This window comes from Sardina pilchardus, chromosome 11 (genome assembly GCF_963854185.1).
Source record: "Sardina pilchardus chromosome 11, fSarPil1.1, whole genome shotgun sequence".
NCBI lineage: Eukaryota > Metazoa > Chordata > Actinopteri > Clupeiformes > Clupeidae > Sardina > Sardina pilchardus.
In genome coordinates this window covers 24,763,831-24,780,988 of record NC_085004.1, presented here as the reverse complement: position 1 = coordinate 24,780,988, position 17,158 = coordinate 24,763,831, and the positions used below count along the sequence as shown (strand labels likewise).

Sequence of the window (17,158 nt, the reverse complement as noted above, 5' to 3'; positions counted from 1 at the left end):
TTGTTATGGGTCTTTTCAAACTATCGATTTCAAACACATCGTAGCCTAAACCCACTCCAAGTTGAGAGGACCTTTTAGATCTGTACACCTATACTAGCCATGAAATGAAAATTAGTCTATGTTCCATCACGCAGTAAGTTTCAAATGCGCCCCTCCATTACAACAATAGATTGGGTTAGAGGTTTTACTTTGATACAACATAGGCTACTCCCGAACCAATTATTTAAACCACTTGTGTGTCTCCTTACATGTCAGTTTATTACACTGCATCCGACCATGTTATAATAGTGACATCATAAGCTAATACTTACACTTCCACCTACCCTAACGAAGTCCTTCTGACCTAAGTCATTATAACAATGACATAATGAACTGCCAATGAAGTTTGTATGGCCGAAAGATAGGCTAAGCTGAGCCTCCAGGTTATCGGACATCTATGCACTCTAAAACGGAACTGTTGTATCACTACAGTAATAACGAATGAACAACCCAAACTGGTCTGCGTGTCAAATATCAAACCTTATCCCAGCATCCGCGAGCACGGCGGTTTATCGGACGGAGCACGAATCAACTTCAACCCAGCAAAGACGCGCTGTGCTAGTGCCACAAATACTCACAGTCCACTGTGCAAACTGAAAATATAGCTATCTCACCTTATTATAGTTGTAATAGCCCAAACAGTGGGAAAAATCCAGGTTCGGTGGCTCTCCAGGAATAGAATTCCCTCCGGCAGCCGGGTAAAAGCGTACATCCATGATGTTTCTGTGTAGAGCGCAGCTGTACAATGAACTGAGCTCAATTTGTTTTCTCTTTTTACAATCCACGCGCAGTAAGCAATGGAGAGAGACGAGAAGGCTGTAGTCGGGACGGTGCGGGACAGCTCGGGGAAAGGGAAAGGGACGAAGTGTGAAGTTTAGGTAATCCTCTTTCACTGGCGTTTGTTGGTGCTCCTGATTTAAAGCCTAAAAGCAGTTGTGTGATGTTAGACCTTTTCCTAGTGGGTTGGGGATTCTGTTCCAGGCCACGGTGTTTCAGCATGCACATAGAAGCAGCAGCTGTACACAAAGAAGCCACGCGACCGGCAAAAGAGACTCCACAGTCCTGCCTGCTGGTGTGCCACAAAACAAAATGGAAAAATACACGATGACTATTACGAATCTACAAAAATAACCACTTTTCGCTGAAACGTAGACTCATTCAAACTATTCCCATAGTGATAGCACTGTCTTCTGCCCGTTAAGGTCCATGCGTATCTTGTTTGTTTAAAGTTTTTTAAAACTTGGAGAAGTTTGTCCTATGGTTGCACCAGTTTCTATTAAATTCATTCCCTCTGTGGAGGTCCCACGGTTCGGATTGTGGTTATGCCGCTAGTTTTTGTCCCTTCTTAGCTTTCAAATTGGAGTTTTACACTGATCTGGAGGTAACCTTCACAATCAGCTCCGTACCACTTCTTGACGCGCTCAGTTTGTAAGCATAATGAACAAGGGGAACATGCGGAGAAGTAGGACCACTCCCCGGGCACCGCTCGCCACTCCCCGTTCTGGGAGATACACAACTGTGACACTTCGTGTAGCACTAGTGTGCTGTGATACAGAGGTTTCAGACTTTGATACCCTCGCCTCGGTCGTTTTAACTGGACTGGCATGAAATCACAAACGGCGTCAAGATCTTTTACATCAACCTTGTTCTTTTGGGAAAACTGCCCTGCGTAAAAAGCACATAACTAAGAAAGAAACACATGTTACATAAATGTGTCACTGTTTTATTTCAGATTTATACCTTCTTGAGGTGAGTGATAAAATATGTAAGTAGAGTAGTAGAGGTAGTTATACACCAAGATATTGTGTGTACTGATGCACAAGTAATCACATGGTTGACTTCACCAGACTCCAGCTCTGCAGGTGGAATTTACATGTGAATGAGACACTTACTCTTGAATACACAGCATCTGCATTGGTTCTACAAAACATGTGTAAGCAGAACAACTAAAAGTTGTTTTCACTATTACTTCCTTCACAGTAGACTACTTAATTTTGTTCTCATTAAGAAACTTTAATAAGTTCTAAATGCACCTTTACAAAGCACAATGCGACACTTCCGATGACTGGACATACAGGAAGACTCAGAACACAGAGATAAGTTTAGACAAACAATCTCGACCCACCAAGGGGCTATAGCGCATGTGATGTCCTTTTATGATGTTCTTTTATTCTAAATTCACCGTAGTAGATCCATCTAAAAGATGAGACACGTCAAATATTGATGATGCCACACAGTTACCTATGTTATTGCATATTTATCCGTGCTAATACTAATAATTAATCAATTATTAACTAATTAACGAATAATTAAGACTACTAAAGAAGAACACCACTGTGCATATTGAAGAACACCACTGTGCATATTGAACTGAGGGAAGCATAGAAATGCATGACACAGGGACACTGAGTCATTCATTTAGTCATCTGTTTAGGTTTGTGCACAGTGGCAGAACCTGTATTCAGTAGAAACACAGTCCTAGAATGCAGCACAGATCTAAATGATAAACATTAAAGACTTTATGTTTACGGCATCTAAAGTCATAAAGACAATTTAATAAGCCTGAGACTCTTCGGTTTTGTTCTACACAGAGTGAACGTGTGTTCAATACTTGCACAAAGCTTGACATTTTCTTTGTTCACCACAGAAAACATGTCTGAACAAAATTTTACATAAAACTACATATGCAGCGAGTCGAGCTGCCACAGGGAAAAAATGAGCTCAAAGCCGCATGTGTTCAGCAAGCCAAGCCAAACAGCTCTCTCTATTGAAATAGCATACTGGCCTTCCGCAGAATGACCACAGGGGGCAGAGGAATTAAAAAGTAAAAGGATGTCTTTACACTTTATGACTTTGTGAAGCCCCTGGGATCATTAACTGTATTCTGACTATTGTGGTTTTGCTCATTAAGGTCCACTGGCAGGAGGTGCAGCACCCTATAGAATCTAGGGTCAGATAAATCAACGGGGCTGGTTTACCCACACTCAGATTTCTTTCGTTTTATTTTGTACTGGTATACATATGAGAGCTACAGTAGGAAAGGGCACACATTGTGGTTCATTTCATATATAACTATAGTGACGAGGATAAATAAACTAGGAGAAATACCAAGAGAAATACACTGGGCTAGGAAAGTCAAAATAGGTACACAGTGTGTGTTAGTGTGGGCACAAACCATTAAATGAAAACAGTTTTTGATTATTTAATATGCTTCATCGGGGCCAGTAATGGTACCACATTTCGCCTGTTGCCTGAAAAACAGATGTCCCTGAGTCTCTAACCTACAACCAGGGGTTAACACAATGCTTTGATCAGATTATGCTGTCCTTGATACAAAGACACACATTTCAACTCCCACCTACTGAGTGCCCTCTGATCACAAGGTTAAGTATATTCCTTCAAATGTTTGGCAACTTTAAGGTAAATTTGTGTGTGTGTGTGTGTGTGTGGTTGTGTATATACACATGTGTATATGTGTGTTGGATGTGTGTGTGTGTGTGTGTGTGTGTGTGTGTGTGTGGTTGTGTATATATATGTGTATGTACTGTATATGTGTGTGCGTGTGTGTGTTATGTGTATTTAGTGGAAAGGTAATACATTTTCCATTTCCAGCATTTTCCGTGTCCATGTTTGTTTACAGTATATGCACATGCCGTGTTTGTCAAACATATTGCTGAAAGATTTAATGTCTGGGAGGAGATCTGTAGCCTCAGTAAGATTTTGCTGAATAAGGTCAAACATCAGCTGATGTAGAACATACAGCGTTCTAAGAGCTCGTATGACATTGTTTTTTTATTTATTTTTTTTATTTATAGAGGCATCAACATCTAACCAATCCATTGCTTGGTTGTAACAGCGAACAACACGCCGGCGTAATGAACGCAGGAATGTTGGAAGCGCGGGGAGAGAAAGTGGGACACGTGTTTACTAGATGTATGTTTCTGTATCACAGCAGTCTCAGCAGCGCCTCGGCAGCCCGGTGTCGGTGCTCGAAGCAGGCCGGGGGTGAGTGGGAAGCAAATGGTGCTATTGAATTACGTGGATGTGAGCGCAGAATGCATTTTGCATGTACCGTGCTCCCCAAAGAGTGAATCAAAGAGGTATAAAATGCACTCACATTCCAGCCAGACCACAGTTGCCATGCTGTAAGATAAGCGATAATCCTCATGGCTGTGCTTGCTCCAGTGCGCCACTGCTTTCTTTGTGCTGGGTTGCACCCATACATGGAGAGAGATTCCATATGGCATGAATTGCGACAGAAAAAACTCAGCCAACAAATACATTTTGTCACACTAACCAAAGGCATGTGTACACATGTGGTTGCATGATAAAAAAGCAAACACATTCTCTCTGTCTCTCTTCCTCACGCTCTCCCTCCCTCTCTGTCCCCCTCTTTCACTCTTTCTCTCTCTCTCTGTGTATTCTCTCTCTGTTCTACTTTTCCCTTTTCCCTCTATTTCCCTCCCTTGCTCACACATTAAATAGGTTATGCAAAAAGACCATCATGCATCATATTATTCCCCCAGAAATACGCTTCTCCGTATCTCATATTCACCTGGTTGGAGTTGTTGTATTTGATATGTCTGGATATCAACTACCTCAGTCCCTGTGTTGGTCTTTGATTCCCAATTGTTATTCATTTCTGTGTTTAATGTTGTTTGCCAGTGTGGCTGGGGAGCTGAATTAATTTCCTTTTGTTGGTTTGGTGTCAGTGTGGCAGCCAGATGAATTATGTCTAGCTACCATGTGTCATTTCCTCTCAGCCAAGCAACATTGTCACCATTTGGTAACCTGAAAACAAATTATCCTCTACTGGCTCCGGTTCAAATTCAATTATATCCGCGTAGAGTAATTATGTGGAGGTATAAGAGAATAATAAATGCAAAATAATTAATTAACCTAATAATCTTTATTTATGCTCCATTCAAATTAAGGAGGTGATTTTCCTTAGTGGCAGACATCAGCATGTTATTGCTGGAGCGTTTCTACAGCTATAGTATTTATTATGTGCCAGATGAAACCCATCAGGAGCGTTTAGGGCCTGTTGTAGGGATCCTATGCAATGCATACCACAAGTATGATTTATAACTAAAAAGGATCTGAATGAGCATACAAGAGAATAAAAAAGAATATGTGGCCAGGAAACATGGCAATCATGGGCATTAGTTGATCGCTAATGAACCACACATTTGTTGGGCAATGGGTTGCTGCATGAAATGGCCTAAATGAGATATTGGAACAAGATTTGGCGAACGCTTAATTGTGCACTCAGTATCAGAAAAAAAGAACATATTTCATCAGGCTCTGCCATAAGCAACAGGACGCTGATTATAAAAGGCATATTTTCAATTAGTAAAAAAATACCCTTTGCTAAGCTATTGGTCTTTCAGTTTAGTGGCCTACCGTAGTTTATTATCATCTGTGAATATGCTTTCGTGAAACATCAACAACATGATTTCTAATAATTATAACATTCTCATGATTTTTTATAGGCTAGAGTTTTGAACACCAGACTCCCTCTAAAGCAGTGCAGAATGTTCCATCCCAAGCAAATAAATGAGAATTCTGACTCAGCCACTGCGAGTCAACTCGACTGCACAAGAGGAAGCTCCAAACTCCACAGAGACTCAGTCCTAGACAAAGTCATTTAAAAGCTGCTAATTTCTGGGTCTTATACCACTTTGCTCTGCTCAGCAGAGAACACCGGCAGGCTATTTTCTTCTACGCTGCTTACATCCGTAACCCAGAAAAAAAAAATGATGAATATCTCGATGTGTGTTCACATGTACATTTCAATCTCTAGGTATTTTTAGTTCTGCAATACAGTAATATGCCGTTCCCGGCAATAAGGGAGAAATAAGCAACCGTAACAGCACATGAGAGAGAGAGGGATGAGGTTCATGATTCAGACCTCATCATCTAGACTAGAGCAAGTATCCTCACTGATTTCCTCTAACACGAACATTTCCCCAAGCTGATTATGTGTTTTTGAAAAGCAAACCTAAGGACTATGTGTGTAAGTGTGTGTGTGTGTGTGTGTGTGTGTGTGTGTGTGTGTGTGTGTGTGTGTGTGTGTGTGTGTGTGTGTGTGTGTGTGTGTGTGTGTGTGTGTGTGTGTGTGTGTGTGTGTGTGTGTGTGTGTGTGTGTGTGTGTGTGTGTGTAAGTGTGAGTGTGAGTGTGCATATGTGTGTATGTGTGTGTGTGTGTGTGTGTGTGGTACTCGAAGTACATAGCAGGCCTTTTCCTGCAGGATATTTGGAGGCTCTAGTCTTCTGTGTTTGCATTTATGCTGTGCCCTTGGGGCCCATTGCCTCTATTACACTACTCAGTAATGATGAGCAAGATTAAAGATTAAAGCCATAACCCTTCTCTCCTCCTCTGCTTTCACTCTCTTTCTTAACCCCCCCCCCCCCCCTTTCTCTTTCTCTCTCATGTACACACACACACACACACACACACACACACACACACACACACACACACACACACACACACACACACACTCTCTCTCTCTCTCTCTCTCTGTTACACTGCAGTGGCTTGATACTGTGCATAATTGGCCAGAATCCTCACTGCTGAATAATAACATCTGCACACAGCCCTCAATTTTCGGTTAAACGTTTATGCTGGAGACTTGACTGTGGAGGGCAAAGCTCTTTGAGAATATTTGCACTCAGATTCAGTGTTTATTTGCTTCAATAGCGCTCAAATCAGACTTCCTCTAAACAGCTTGTTTTTATGCTAACGAGAGGCAGCCTGTTTTCCTGATGAGTTTACTTCACAAGAAAAGTTGGCTCTCGGTTTCTCGGCACAACAGCTGAGATACAAATGGGAAAATATAAACAGCTATTGCTATTATACTCTGTACACCAATAACTACACTAGCTCTACAATAAAGTAATACATCTATGACAAAGCGGAGGTCTTTCACAGTCCAAATGGGATGAATGTTGTTACCATGAATCACCTTTCAAAAATGTCAACGGGGCTATGAAAAATCTTTGCACTGCTCCGATGAATTCACTGGATACTCCATTTTATTATTCTCAATTAAAACCTGTCCACCACAGCATTAGTCACCTCAGTCCTCATAATTCATACTAATTAGGGGGAGCCGTCATTGCATCTTTCTGGAAGAGGATATTTCAATATCCCATTAAACGATGCAGCGATATGTCGGTGATTGACATTCTGTGAAACTTAGGGAAGTAATTACATTACATGCTCCAGTGTGTTCTGCCACCTTATAATTTCATTTTTCAAGATGTCCTATCTGCAGCTGAGCCTATGTGCACAAAGCAAAAACTCTGGCTGAGATTTCACTGGGTGTACCAGAGAGAGGGTTGTAGGCTACGATCAACATAAAACAGATGATCAGATGCATTTCGGAATATTTATCAACCTAATTATTGTGATGATAGAGCCGGTCTTGACAAAAAAAAGGCTTCTTGATGGTGTGTTGATGAACTCTGGTGAATAAAACTGTCTCCCCTAGTTATGTCAGTTGTTTACCATGAAGCTCAGAGCAAAGGCTTTATTAATTATTCATTTAACATGAGCTTATGCTGGCTCTAAGGTAGGCATAACACTCATGGATATTAGCAACATTTGCCAAACAACATGTCACACATAATTGTCTCTGAACTTTTGTGTGGGCATGCTTGTCAGACATCAAAGCTCAGATTCAGCAAATGAATTAACTGGATCCATAAAATCTTCAAATATTTCAGCACAATTAGCTGATGAGCGATCAGATTTTTAATATGCTCTGAAACTGTTTAATCTCTTTTGCATTGCAATCACAGTTTTACATTAAGCTTGTGGTGATACTACTGTAAGGGAACAGTTTAGAACGTGCCCCACAGTCTAATAAAATACAGTGGTTATGGTGATAGTGGGAGCGAAATTGCAAACAATATCCAATTTTCCTAGCAGAGATTTGCAATTCCTTTCATAGTCTGTTTAATAGATCATTGGAGTTTCTATTTGCAATCAATTACATTGTCATAATATTCCTTCTTTTGCCGCTAGATTTATGCTCAACACTTTGAATGACTTTTTTCTCAAACAGAACTGAATCGTTCCCAACTCACGCTTTAATTTGAGCCTGTCTGTCAACCCTCCTTGTGCCACTGTGCTGGTATTCATTACTTATGCATCTCACTATAACCCACTTCTCCTACACATGTGGCATTTTAACCCTTTGTGGGCAGGAGCTATATGCTTATGTAAGGACGTATACATTTCTTTGTAACTTAAACATCAGAGTTTCTATTCTGCTTTGAGCTGGAAGTTTTACTACAGAACTACACCAACCAAGTCACACATAGTGGCATCTAAGAGAGAAAGAGAGAGTCCCTTTTCAAAACAAAACTAAATGCAATCTTAACCGCTTTGTCCTGCTCGAGATATCTAGCGAAGAGCTCTGCACACAAAGGTTCAGATCAGATCAGATTGGCTTTTATTGTCTCCAAATGGAGGCATTTGTTTTCAGCAGTCAAGAGATGGGAAATTCAGTTGATGCGATGCACAGTGCACAGTCACACTTACTGTACACACTTTAACAGTAAACATGTACATACATGTTGCTGGGGTGATCGTCAGATTTGTGCATGGTGACAGAAACATGATTCAGTGAGCTGAGAAACTTTGCTGAAGTCCGGCACTGTCCTACAGCAAGTCACTAATGGCAGTGGTAATGGTACCGCTGATAACCCTGTGGCATCAAAGACAGATTATTCTGTTTGAGTCAGGCCACTCTCTAATGGCTGTCAGTAGCCATATTCTGATGTTTATGTACTGGCTGTTGGTGAACGCTCATGCATATTAATGCAGCTCCTCCATGCAAACATTCAGTCCAATGCTTTAAGAGCAGAGAAAAAGACCTACAATTCTGCTGCTGTTGTAGCTAACAAATCCTCCTCATTGGCTACAAAACCTTTCTAGTGCATTCCTATTGTTGGGCTTCATCCTTGAGTTTACACTTTGAATTTGGGGGGGGAAAGACAAAACATCATTTGTCCACTGCAGACTACTCCCTCTTTTAGACTTATATGTGCTGTTACAGTGGGACTTGCCTTTGGAGTATACAGTAACTAACCACAGCAGTCCAGATCCCACGTCGTCATGGAAATATCATCTGATAACATGGGAAATGGAACATGTGACAGGGGTGACTGTAAAATGGAGGAGAGCATAAACAACAGAGAGAACAGGAAACAGAGGGTCAGGCCTGCTGCTTAAATGTGTCATAAATACAAGGAAATGGCTACATGTTTACTTAACGTTGATTATCTACAGTTGAGAATGACTATCCTGGTTTGGATCTTTCATTTACCCATGTGAATAAGATGTAATAGAAACAAGAAGACACTTTAAGAAACCTCATGACTTTGTACAATCTACAAATAACAATTATGCTCACATTAACTGATTAAATCTTGATTAAAATGTTGAAATAGTATGGAACGTACTTGTAACATAACTCTAATGGAATTAGAGTTATGTTACAATGTAGGGGTGGCATTAGAGCAAGGGTTAAATTTGAGTTGCATTGAAAGGTGTAGTTATGGTTTTGGTTATAGACTTAATTATGGTTTTGTTTAGTTGAAGATTTAAGTGTAAGGTGGCTAGTTGTTTGATAGTTTATAAACTGTTTGATCACCATTTGTCTAAAGTTGGCTACACAGATAAAGTTAACAAAGATATCTTACATAAACTCAATACGGGCTACATAGCTCTATTTCCCGCCCCCTTCCTCATATCTACTTTACTCAACACTATCTGCAATGAAATCTTGACTGGCCATTATGACTGCAGGGAGCTCAAACACATTAACCAGGGCCTGAAAATGGTGTTGGCCCCTTGGTCGTTGTCTTTTTAATCAAATGTCAACATGACAGTAAAACCCAATGTTATCCCATATTCCCTGGAATGTAAATGTGTCCTTTACCGATATGGATGGGTTCTGGTGGGAGAAATAGTGATTTCTTAGAGTAATAAATTAAGTGAGATCTGTCCCACCTTTGACTGACACGTTGTTGAGCTTTGATTTGTAGAGAGTATTTAATTATTTCTCTAATCTGGTTGGCTATCATTTATGTCAGCTTTTCCCATTACCCACTCTGACAGGGAAGACAGCTGAGGGTTAGTTTCATGTGCCCTTTCTGTCAGGACGGTGAATAAACAGTGAGCTGAGGTGAGTGAAAAAAAAAGATCCACAAACATTGAAAGTCATATCGCCCTGGAAACACATTGTACAGTGTAATCACTTAAGCAGATACTGTAGGGTGTAGATATAGATTTCATCATTGCGTTGTGCCTCATATAGGCTTGCCTCTATTGGAGGAGAAACCTTGAACTTGATATACCGTAGCAGTGTTGTGTCGATGGAATGCATGCATCTGTACAACTCTATCAGGAACAGACCTAAGTGAGGTATCAAGAATCAGCTTGCTTGTTATCTTGTGCGTCATTATTGCAACATTGTTAATGTCAGCATTCTATAGTCTCCCAACCCCCTGGGTAAATGTGGCACAGGAGCTGCCACAACTGCTTGTGTGTCATGTTCAGCTCAGAAAAAGAGAGAGAGAGAGAGAGGGAGAAAGAGAGAGAGTGAAAGAGAGAGTGAAAGAGAGAGAGAGAGGGAAAGAGGGAGAGAGAGAGGTAGAGAGAGAGAGTGAAAGAGAGAGAGAGAGAGAGAAAGAGGGAGAGAGAGAGGTAGAGAGAGAGAAAAAGAGAGAGAGAGAGAGACAGAGAGAGAGAGAGTGAAAGAGGGAGAGTGTGTGAGAGAAAGGGCCCAGGGAAGGTGGCCAACCCGAAGAGAAAAGAAACAGAGGAACGCCTGGCACGAGGCCAACATTCTGCCAGGCCCTCCCTTTCAACGGCCATTTCCTCCAGCGCACACACACAGGCCTAGATATAGTCAGCTCTGCCCGCGACCAGATCCCAACTCTTTTATTGCCTTGTTCCCCCATTGTTTACCAAGTTTGGGTCCTGTGTTGTCTTAACCGCTGACATTGAAAAAGTGGCCATGTCAGTCAATTACCTTCCTTGGTTGCACTGCTATTGTTGGCCAAAGTAGATGATGTGAATATTAACTCTGACACAAGCCAGATTCATAGAATCCACCACTGGGCCATGCAATCTGGATCTGTGATAATTGCTACTCCTCTGTTTTGTGAATATGGATCTACCATGCAGCTCACATATGGTGCAAAGCTGGCAGCTAACCCACAATAGTGTGCGCACTTGCACCTCAAAGGAAGAAAAAAAAAAAAGTCTCCCACCACATTAAACATAAATCATCTTTCCTCTGTCCCAGTTACTATTTCTCTGCACAAAAATAATCATACAAGGAACTCCGGAGTCTCTTATTTTCTCAACAGGCCTATTTTGTGGTCAGCGTGTAACTACGTATTTGTATGTTTCTATTCTCGAATGTTAGCGAATGTGTGTCCAAACGCCTGGAGATTTCTTTCCTTTTTTGTTCTGCTCGGTGTGTGTAACAGTGAAACTCAATCAGCACAGTCATGCTTCTGCTGCTCTACTGTTTATTGTTAATCCCTCCATTCTCACCGTGGGAGAAAGGGCTTCAAGTTATTTGCAGTGATAGTATGAGGTTCAGCAGAGGAAAGAGAAAGGGGCAAGGAGGAGAACAAAGCCAAGAGAAAGATCCTTCACTCACAAACACTCTTCTACTCTTTCTCTCCTTCTCTCTCTCTCTTTCTATTCCTCTCTTGCTCACTCTCTCTCACTCACTCTCTCTCTCTCTTAGTCTCTCTGTTTCTGCAGATGCTCAATTTACTCCCAGGCCCAGTTTAGGTTATTGGGAGTGATAACAACACAGAGAGGGGAGCCTTCGCTAGTCACACACAGACACATGTTTCTCCCGGCCCCGACATAATTGCCATTCTTTCTGCCGTGTCTATCTGGGCAACATCAATCTGAGTAGCAGGGGCTGTCAGAACTGTCTGAGGCTCGGCGCGGGCCAGAGACCGGGTAGAGAGCTGCTCGCACGGGGCTCTGTGAAGTGGTGGAGCTAACCACCAGCTATAGAGCGCTGGGGATGAGAGAGGGGAGATCGCACCACTGGGTGATGGAGGAGACCCCGTCCACCTCTTTACACGCCGTGTCAGGACGAGAGCTTTTTGGGGTAAAACATATAAAACATACCAGCCTGCAAAAAGCCCCACAAATGCACAGCATGCATTGGTGGCAGATGGGTTACATTTATTTTGTAGGCTACTACATTCTGTTACTACTGTATGAATATGTTGGAGAGTGCACTGAAAAGCAATGTTGAAACAACTAACGTCACACAGTATGTCTGTTATTTTTTGTTCAGTAGACCCTAATCAACTATGATTTGTGTTTATGCAAATTAAGACCATATTTGACGTATCAACAGTATTTTCCAATTCCTTGCCGAAGCAAAAAAGCATGAAATCCCACAAACAACCAAATTTATGTTTTGAAAGTCCTTGTAACTTTAAGATGAAAAAAAGATATTGGAGAGCGAGGCAATATTTCACTGAGTGAAATAGGTGCAGGCAATCTGCCTGAAGAGTGGAGAAGGCAGCAGTGTTTTATAATGGAAGAAATTCAATGTGACATGTTGAGAATGAATTGCTCAGTCAACCAGAAATATCCCTTGTTCTAATGGCTTGGGACATCCAATGGCGTGCTTTCTCTCTCTCTCTCTCTCTCTCTCTCTCTCTCTCTCTCTCTCTCTCTCTCTCCTCTCTCTCTCTCTCTCTCTCTATTTTTCTCTCTCTCTCTTTATCTCTCCCCCTCTCTCTCTCTTTCTGTCTCCATTTCACTGCATGTGTTAAAGTAAACAATAGTTATAGCTATAGAATATGATAATAACAACACAACACCCTGTTCTCAACAGAGCTGAAAAATCAATACAAGAGCCCCAAATGAAGCAGATAAATGAAACAGAGGACAAAAGTCTCATGTTGGCTGGAAATATCCATTATACAAAAGCCAAGCTTTAACGAGACTAATGGTTCAATTACAATGAAAATGTAAAATTGATCAAATTGTACTAGATTATTTTAAAATAGTGACACGATCGTTATTTTTCTTAGGTTTAATAACCATTAACAACTTCCATGTCTTGATAAATGGTTAATATATCTGCATACTAAATTGTCATAATGATGACATAAATGCCATCACTCATTCAATTTCGAATGATACAGCCCTTAGATGCATTTGTTAAGTCTGGAAACATCTTATCATACTTTATGTTTAGAAAAGAAAACACATCTAGCGTCCTTCCAGTAGTCTCGATAACAGCTGACAATGATTTTGAATAGTGTAATCAAGCATATGAAAATTGCTGTCTATCATGCGAGAGTGAAAAAAAAAACTAGAGAGAGAGAGAAAGAGAGAGAGAGAGATCTATGCAGAGCTGACAGATCTATTGTTGTCTTAACATGCAAATGCGTGAATGCACACACACACGCACAAACTCATGCATGCACACACGCACGCATGCACACACACGCGCACACACACACACGCGTGCGCACACACACACACACACACACACAGAGAGAGAGAGAGAGCAAGAGAGAAAGAAGAGAGAGAAAAGAGATTCTTGGAGTGTAGTTTCTACCCCCTCATCAGCAGGTTTTTGTGGGGGGACGACACAGCACATGATCTGCCCTGCGGCTGGTTCAGTTCTCAGTCAGTAGTGGCTGCACGGTGCATAGTGGGGGGGGGGAGCTTCGCTAACCCACAGCCCAATATTCATGTATTCCAGTACAGTGACTGTGTCTCAGTGTGAGGTGTTGTGTATGCTCAAATCGGGCTCCAGCGAGCTCAAATACACATCTACAGACTACAGAGGATCTGTGTGCCATCTAACCTTTATTACAGCGCGAAGCAGAGATCAGAGTAAACCACACTGTTCAATGAGATGAGTAAATTACTTTGGGAAAATAACAAAAACATTCCTCGCCTTGTGCCGCATGCACAGCCGTTCATTTCAGCAAGTGATCACACTCGGTAATTGGAGCATTGTTGACCTGTGTTGTATTGTTGTGGCCACACATCATCATATTTCCCCCCACCCAGGGAACCTCCAGAATCTCCTGATTCTCATACACACGGAGGCGCTAACTGCACCGGTCTGATGCATTAGCTTTTTGCCAGAAGTATAATGTCCAGTAAGTCCTGCTAAAGGATCTCCCTCTGCGCAGCGCTGTTCAGCACAATGTTTAGACACCACATCATTAGTCAAATCTCCCCATTGCACAGAGAAAAGGGGGGGAGGGGGTGGAGGGAGAGAAAGAGGGGGAGAGGGGGGGAGAGAGAGAGAAAAAAACGCATGCATAAATTCTACACATTTGTTCCCATGGCAACCATTCACCATGTCATTCACATGTCAAGCTGCATCAGCAGCGATGGGGCCCATTGTCTGCGGCCTGATGGGTCTCTCTCTCTCTCTCTCTCTTATTCCCTCTTTCTCTCTCTCTCTCCCTCTCTCTTATTCCCTCTTTCTCTCTCTCTCTTACTCTCTCTCTCTCTTTCTCTCTATCTCTCTCTCTTTCTGCACCTCCACTGCTCCCTTACCCATATTCAGAGAGACAAGCCATGTTTCCCCCTGACCGCTAACCAGGTCACTCACTAGTTTTTTTTTTTTTTTAAACGCTAATCGCACAACAAATGACAAATGATTTTGAAAAGAGAAAGCCAGGCAAAGCAGGCAAAAGAGTGGAGCCCTGGTGATTTTCTTTGGGCTTTTCGGGGAGGGGAGAGATTAAGTAGGGGGGGGATTCAGAAGCAGTTCTTTTGAGATCACAACTCAATGATTTCTGCTTTATTTAAGATGCGGAGATTAAGAAGAAGAGGCCAAGGCACTGAGAGTCAGCTCTGGCCTGTTTGCATGCGCTGCAGTCACACGTTTAACCGTAACTGACAAGCCTTAGTTATAGAGTCAAAATGTTACATTATTCACTTACATTCAACTCAGGCTCCATTTCGACCATTTGGCAACAATCAGGCCGGAGCTCCATTGAAAGCATGTGTCCAGGAATAAATACCGCACAGTTTAGATTGACAAGGGCTAGATCTCTAAAGCCTTTCTTTTCAAACAGGCCAAATCAATTACTTTTAATGATCTCCGAGCACATGAATTCTTTTATATACAGTACATTTTATAGGGCCCCAAATGTGTCCCATATTGAGCGTTATGAGAAAGTGCAGTTTGTCAAATAAAACTTCAAACAGCCTCCAGATTGTTACAGAGCTCTGGCAACTGATTTCTTAGTCCACCTTGATGGGCTTGCGTCAAGCAGCTCGACATGCCTTTATGTGAAACTTTTAGGTAAAGACAGACTTAAATGCTATTCCTAAAGTCTGGGGCTACATCTGGTGTGTTTATAACTTCTTGAACCATACCTCTGTTGTTTCTGCATCAAAGACAACATTATTACTCAAATGAAAATATATATTTTTGCTTGATTCCCCCTTTACGCAAATTCGCAATGGTAGGTTAAATGGATATCACTGAGAATAGTCATAGATATGAATAAGATAGATGGATGGAAGGACAGGGCATTTGGTCAGAAAGATATCAAACACACTGAAATATGCTTAGTCCTTGAGACACGGGTTAAGTAGCAAGAATTGTTAAAACAAACAAGAAACAAACATCTGATCGCCACCCATTGTCAGTGTTATAGTTGGGGTATAACAAAAGCACAGGAAATATACATCTGTAACAAATCTCTGCCACTGGCACTGACAGAGAGTTCACTGTTGGTAGAGACAGCCCGGATGGCAGCAATCTGCACTGAATCTGGGTTCGATTAGGATCAGGCCAGGGCCATTCCGGAAGCATACAACATTCTACATTCTGGAAGTATACAACACAGTTCTACCCTCATGTCCTAATACTACTCTAGTTACAAAGTTTAATATTAAAGATGTGCATTTGAATAACTTAATATTGAAAAGCCAACTAACAGTTATTCGGTTATTCACATTTTTAACAGTGCTATTTAGAGAGTGCATTACCAAGCACATAAGATTGATAGCTCCTGGTCTTTCCAAAAAAAGTCAAATTCGAGACTCTAACGCTTGCCTACAAAGTACTCTCTGGCTCTGCTCCCACTTGAATGCCCTCATACAGGCATACGCTACCATACTCCTCAGGCGAGCAACGTCTAGCTCTTCCACCAGCACGCTCAGGCCAATCCAAACTTTTTACATCTGTTGTTCCTTGTTGGTGGAACGTACTTCCAGTTCCAACTAGAGTAGGGACATCGCTCCCTATCTTCAAAACACTTCTGAAGACTCAGCTCTTCAGAGAACATTTCCTTTCATAGCACTACTTAAAACTAGCCTTGCTGATTCTTGACTCACCTCCTAATTGTGCCTGTTGAGGTGTCCAACCTTGACAGGGACAAGAAGGACGCAGTCATTCCCAGCCACATTCCTCCTCCGGATAATTGCACATTCCTACTGCACTGTACCTTTTTACATTTCGCCATTTTTGTCACCTTCTATTTTCTTCACTCTTACTGCACTCTATCTTTTTACATTTTCCTAGAATTGTTATTCAAATTTCTTTAAAAAGCTTAAAATGTTAACCATGTTGTAAGTCGCTATGGTAAAAAAGTGTCAGCCAAATGTAATGTAATGTAATGTAATGTAAGTGTCCCTAGCAAGCGAGTCTATATAGCAAAGCAATGCAAAGACGGCCCTTCTTGAGACTGTACTGTACATTTAAATGTTACATAAAACAGAGCAAAGTAAATAAATGCAAAAATGCCTCAGATCTACTGTTTATTGTGATTGTATTATTACAGTGATCTAGAAGCATAACCTCTACCATGATAGCATAACTTCTATGCTAGCATTTAACACTACTTCTGCCATGATTCTGTACATTATAGCAGTATTTTTTTCTCTTGTGGCACACTATTTACTATGAGAGCATGTCGTGGTGGCACACCACCATAGCATTAAAGGTAGTAAAGTCAGAGCATTATAAGTTTATTGCTGTTTATTGTCCCCACGCCACCTAAACACTCTGGTATTTTGATGAATAATACTGGTAGGTTATGTGATAACCCAAAGATCAATCATTGATTGTAGCCT

General features: G+C 41.5%; 1 protein-coding gene across 1 annotated transcript in view; it reads right to left on the bottom strand.

The window, feature by feature from the left end:
- The window catches only part of tox3 (TOX high mobility group box family member 3), a 43,392-nt gene extending 41,970 nt beyond the window's left edge, over positions 1–1,422 (bottom strand). The window contains exon 1 of the mRNA XM_062549883.1: positions 654–1,422. Within this exon, the coding sequence (XP_062405867.1) occupies positions 654–755 (102 nt within the window). The 5' untranslated portion in view covers positions 756–1,422. The remainder of the gene's footprint in view (positions 1–653) is intronic.
- Between the last annotated feature and the right edge of the window lie 15,736 nt (positions 1,423–17,158).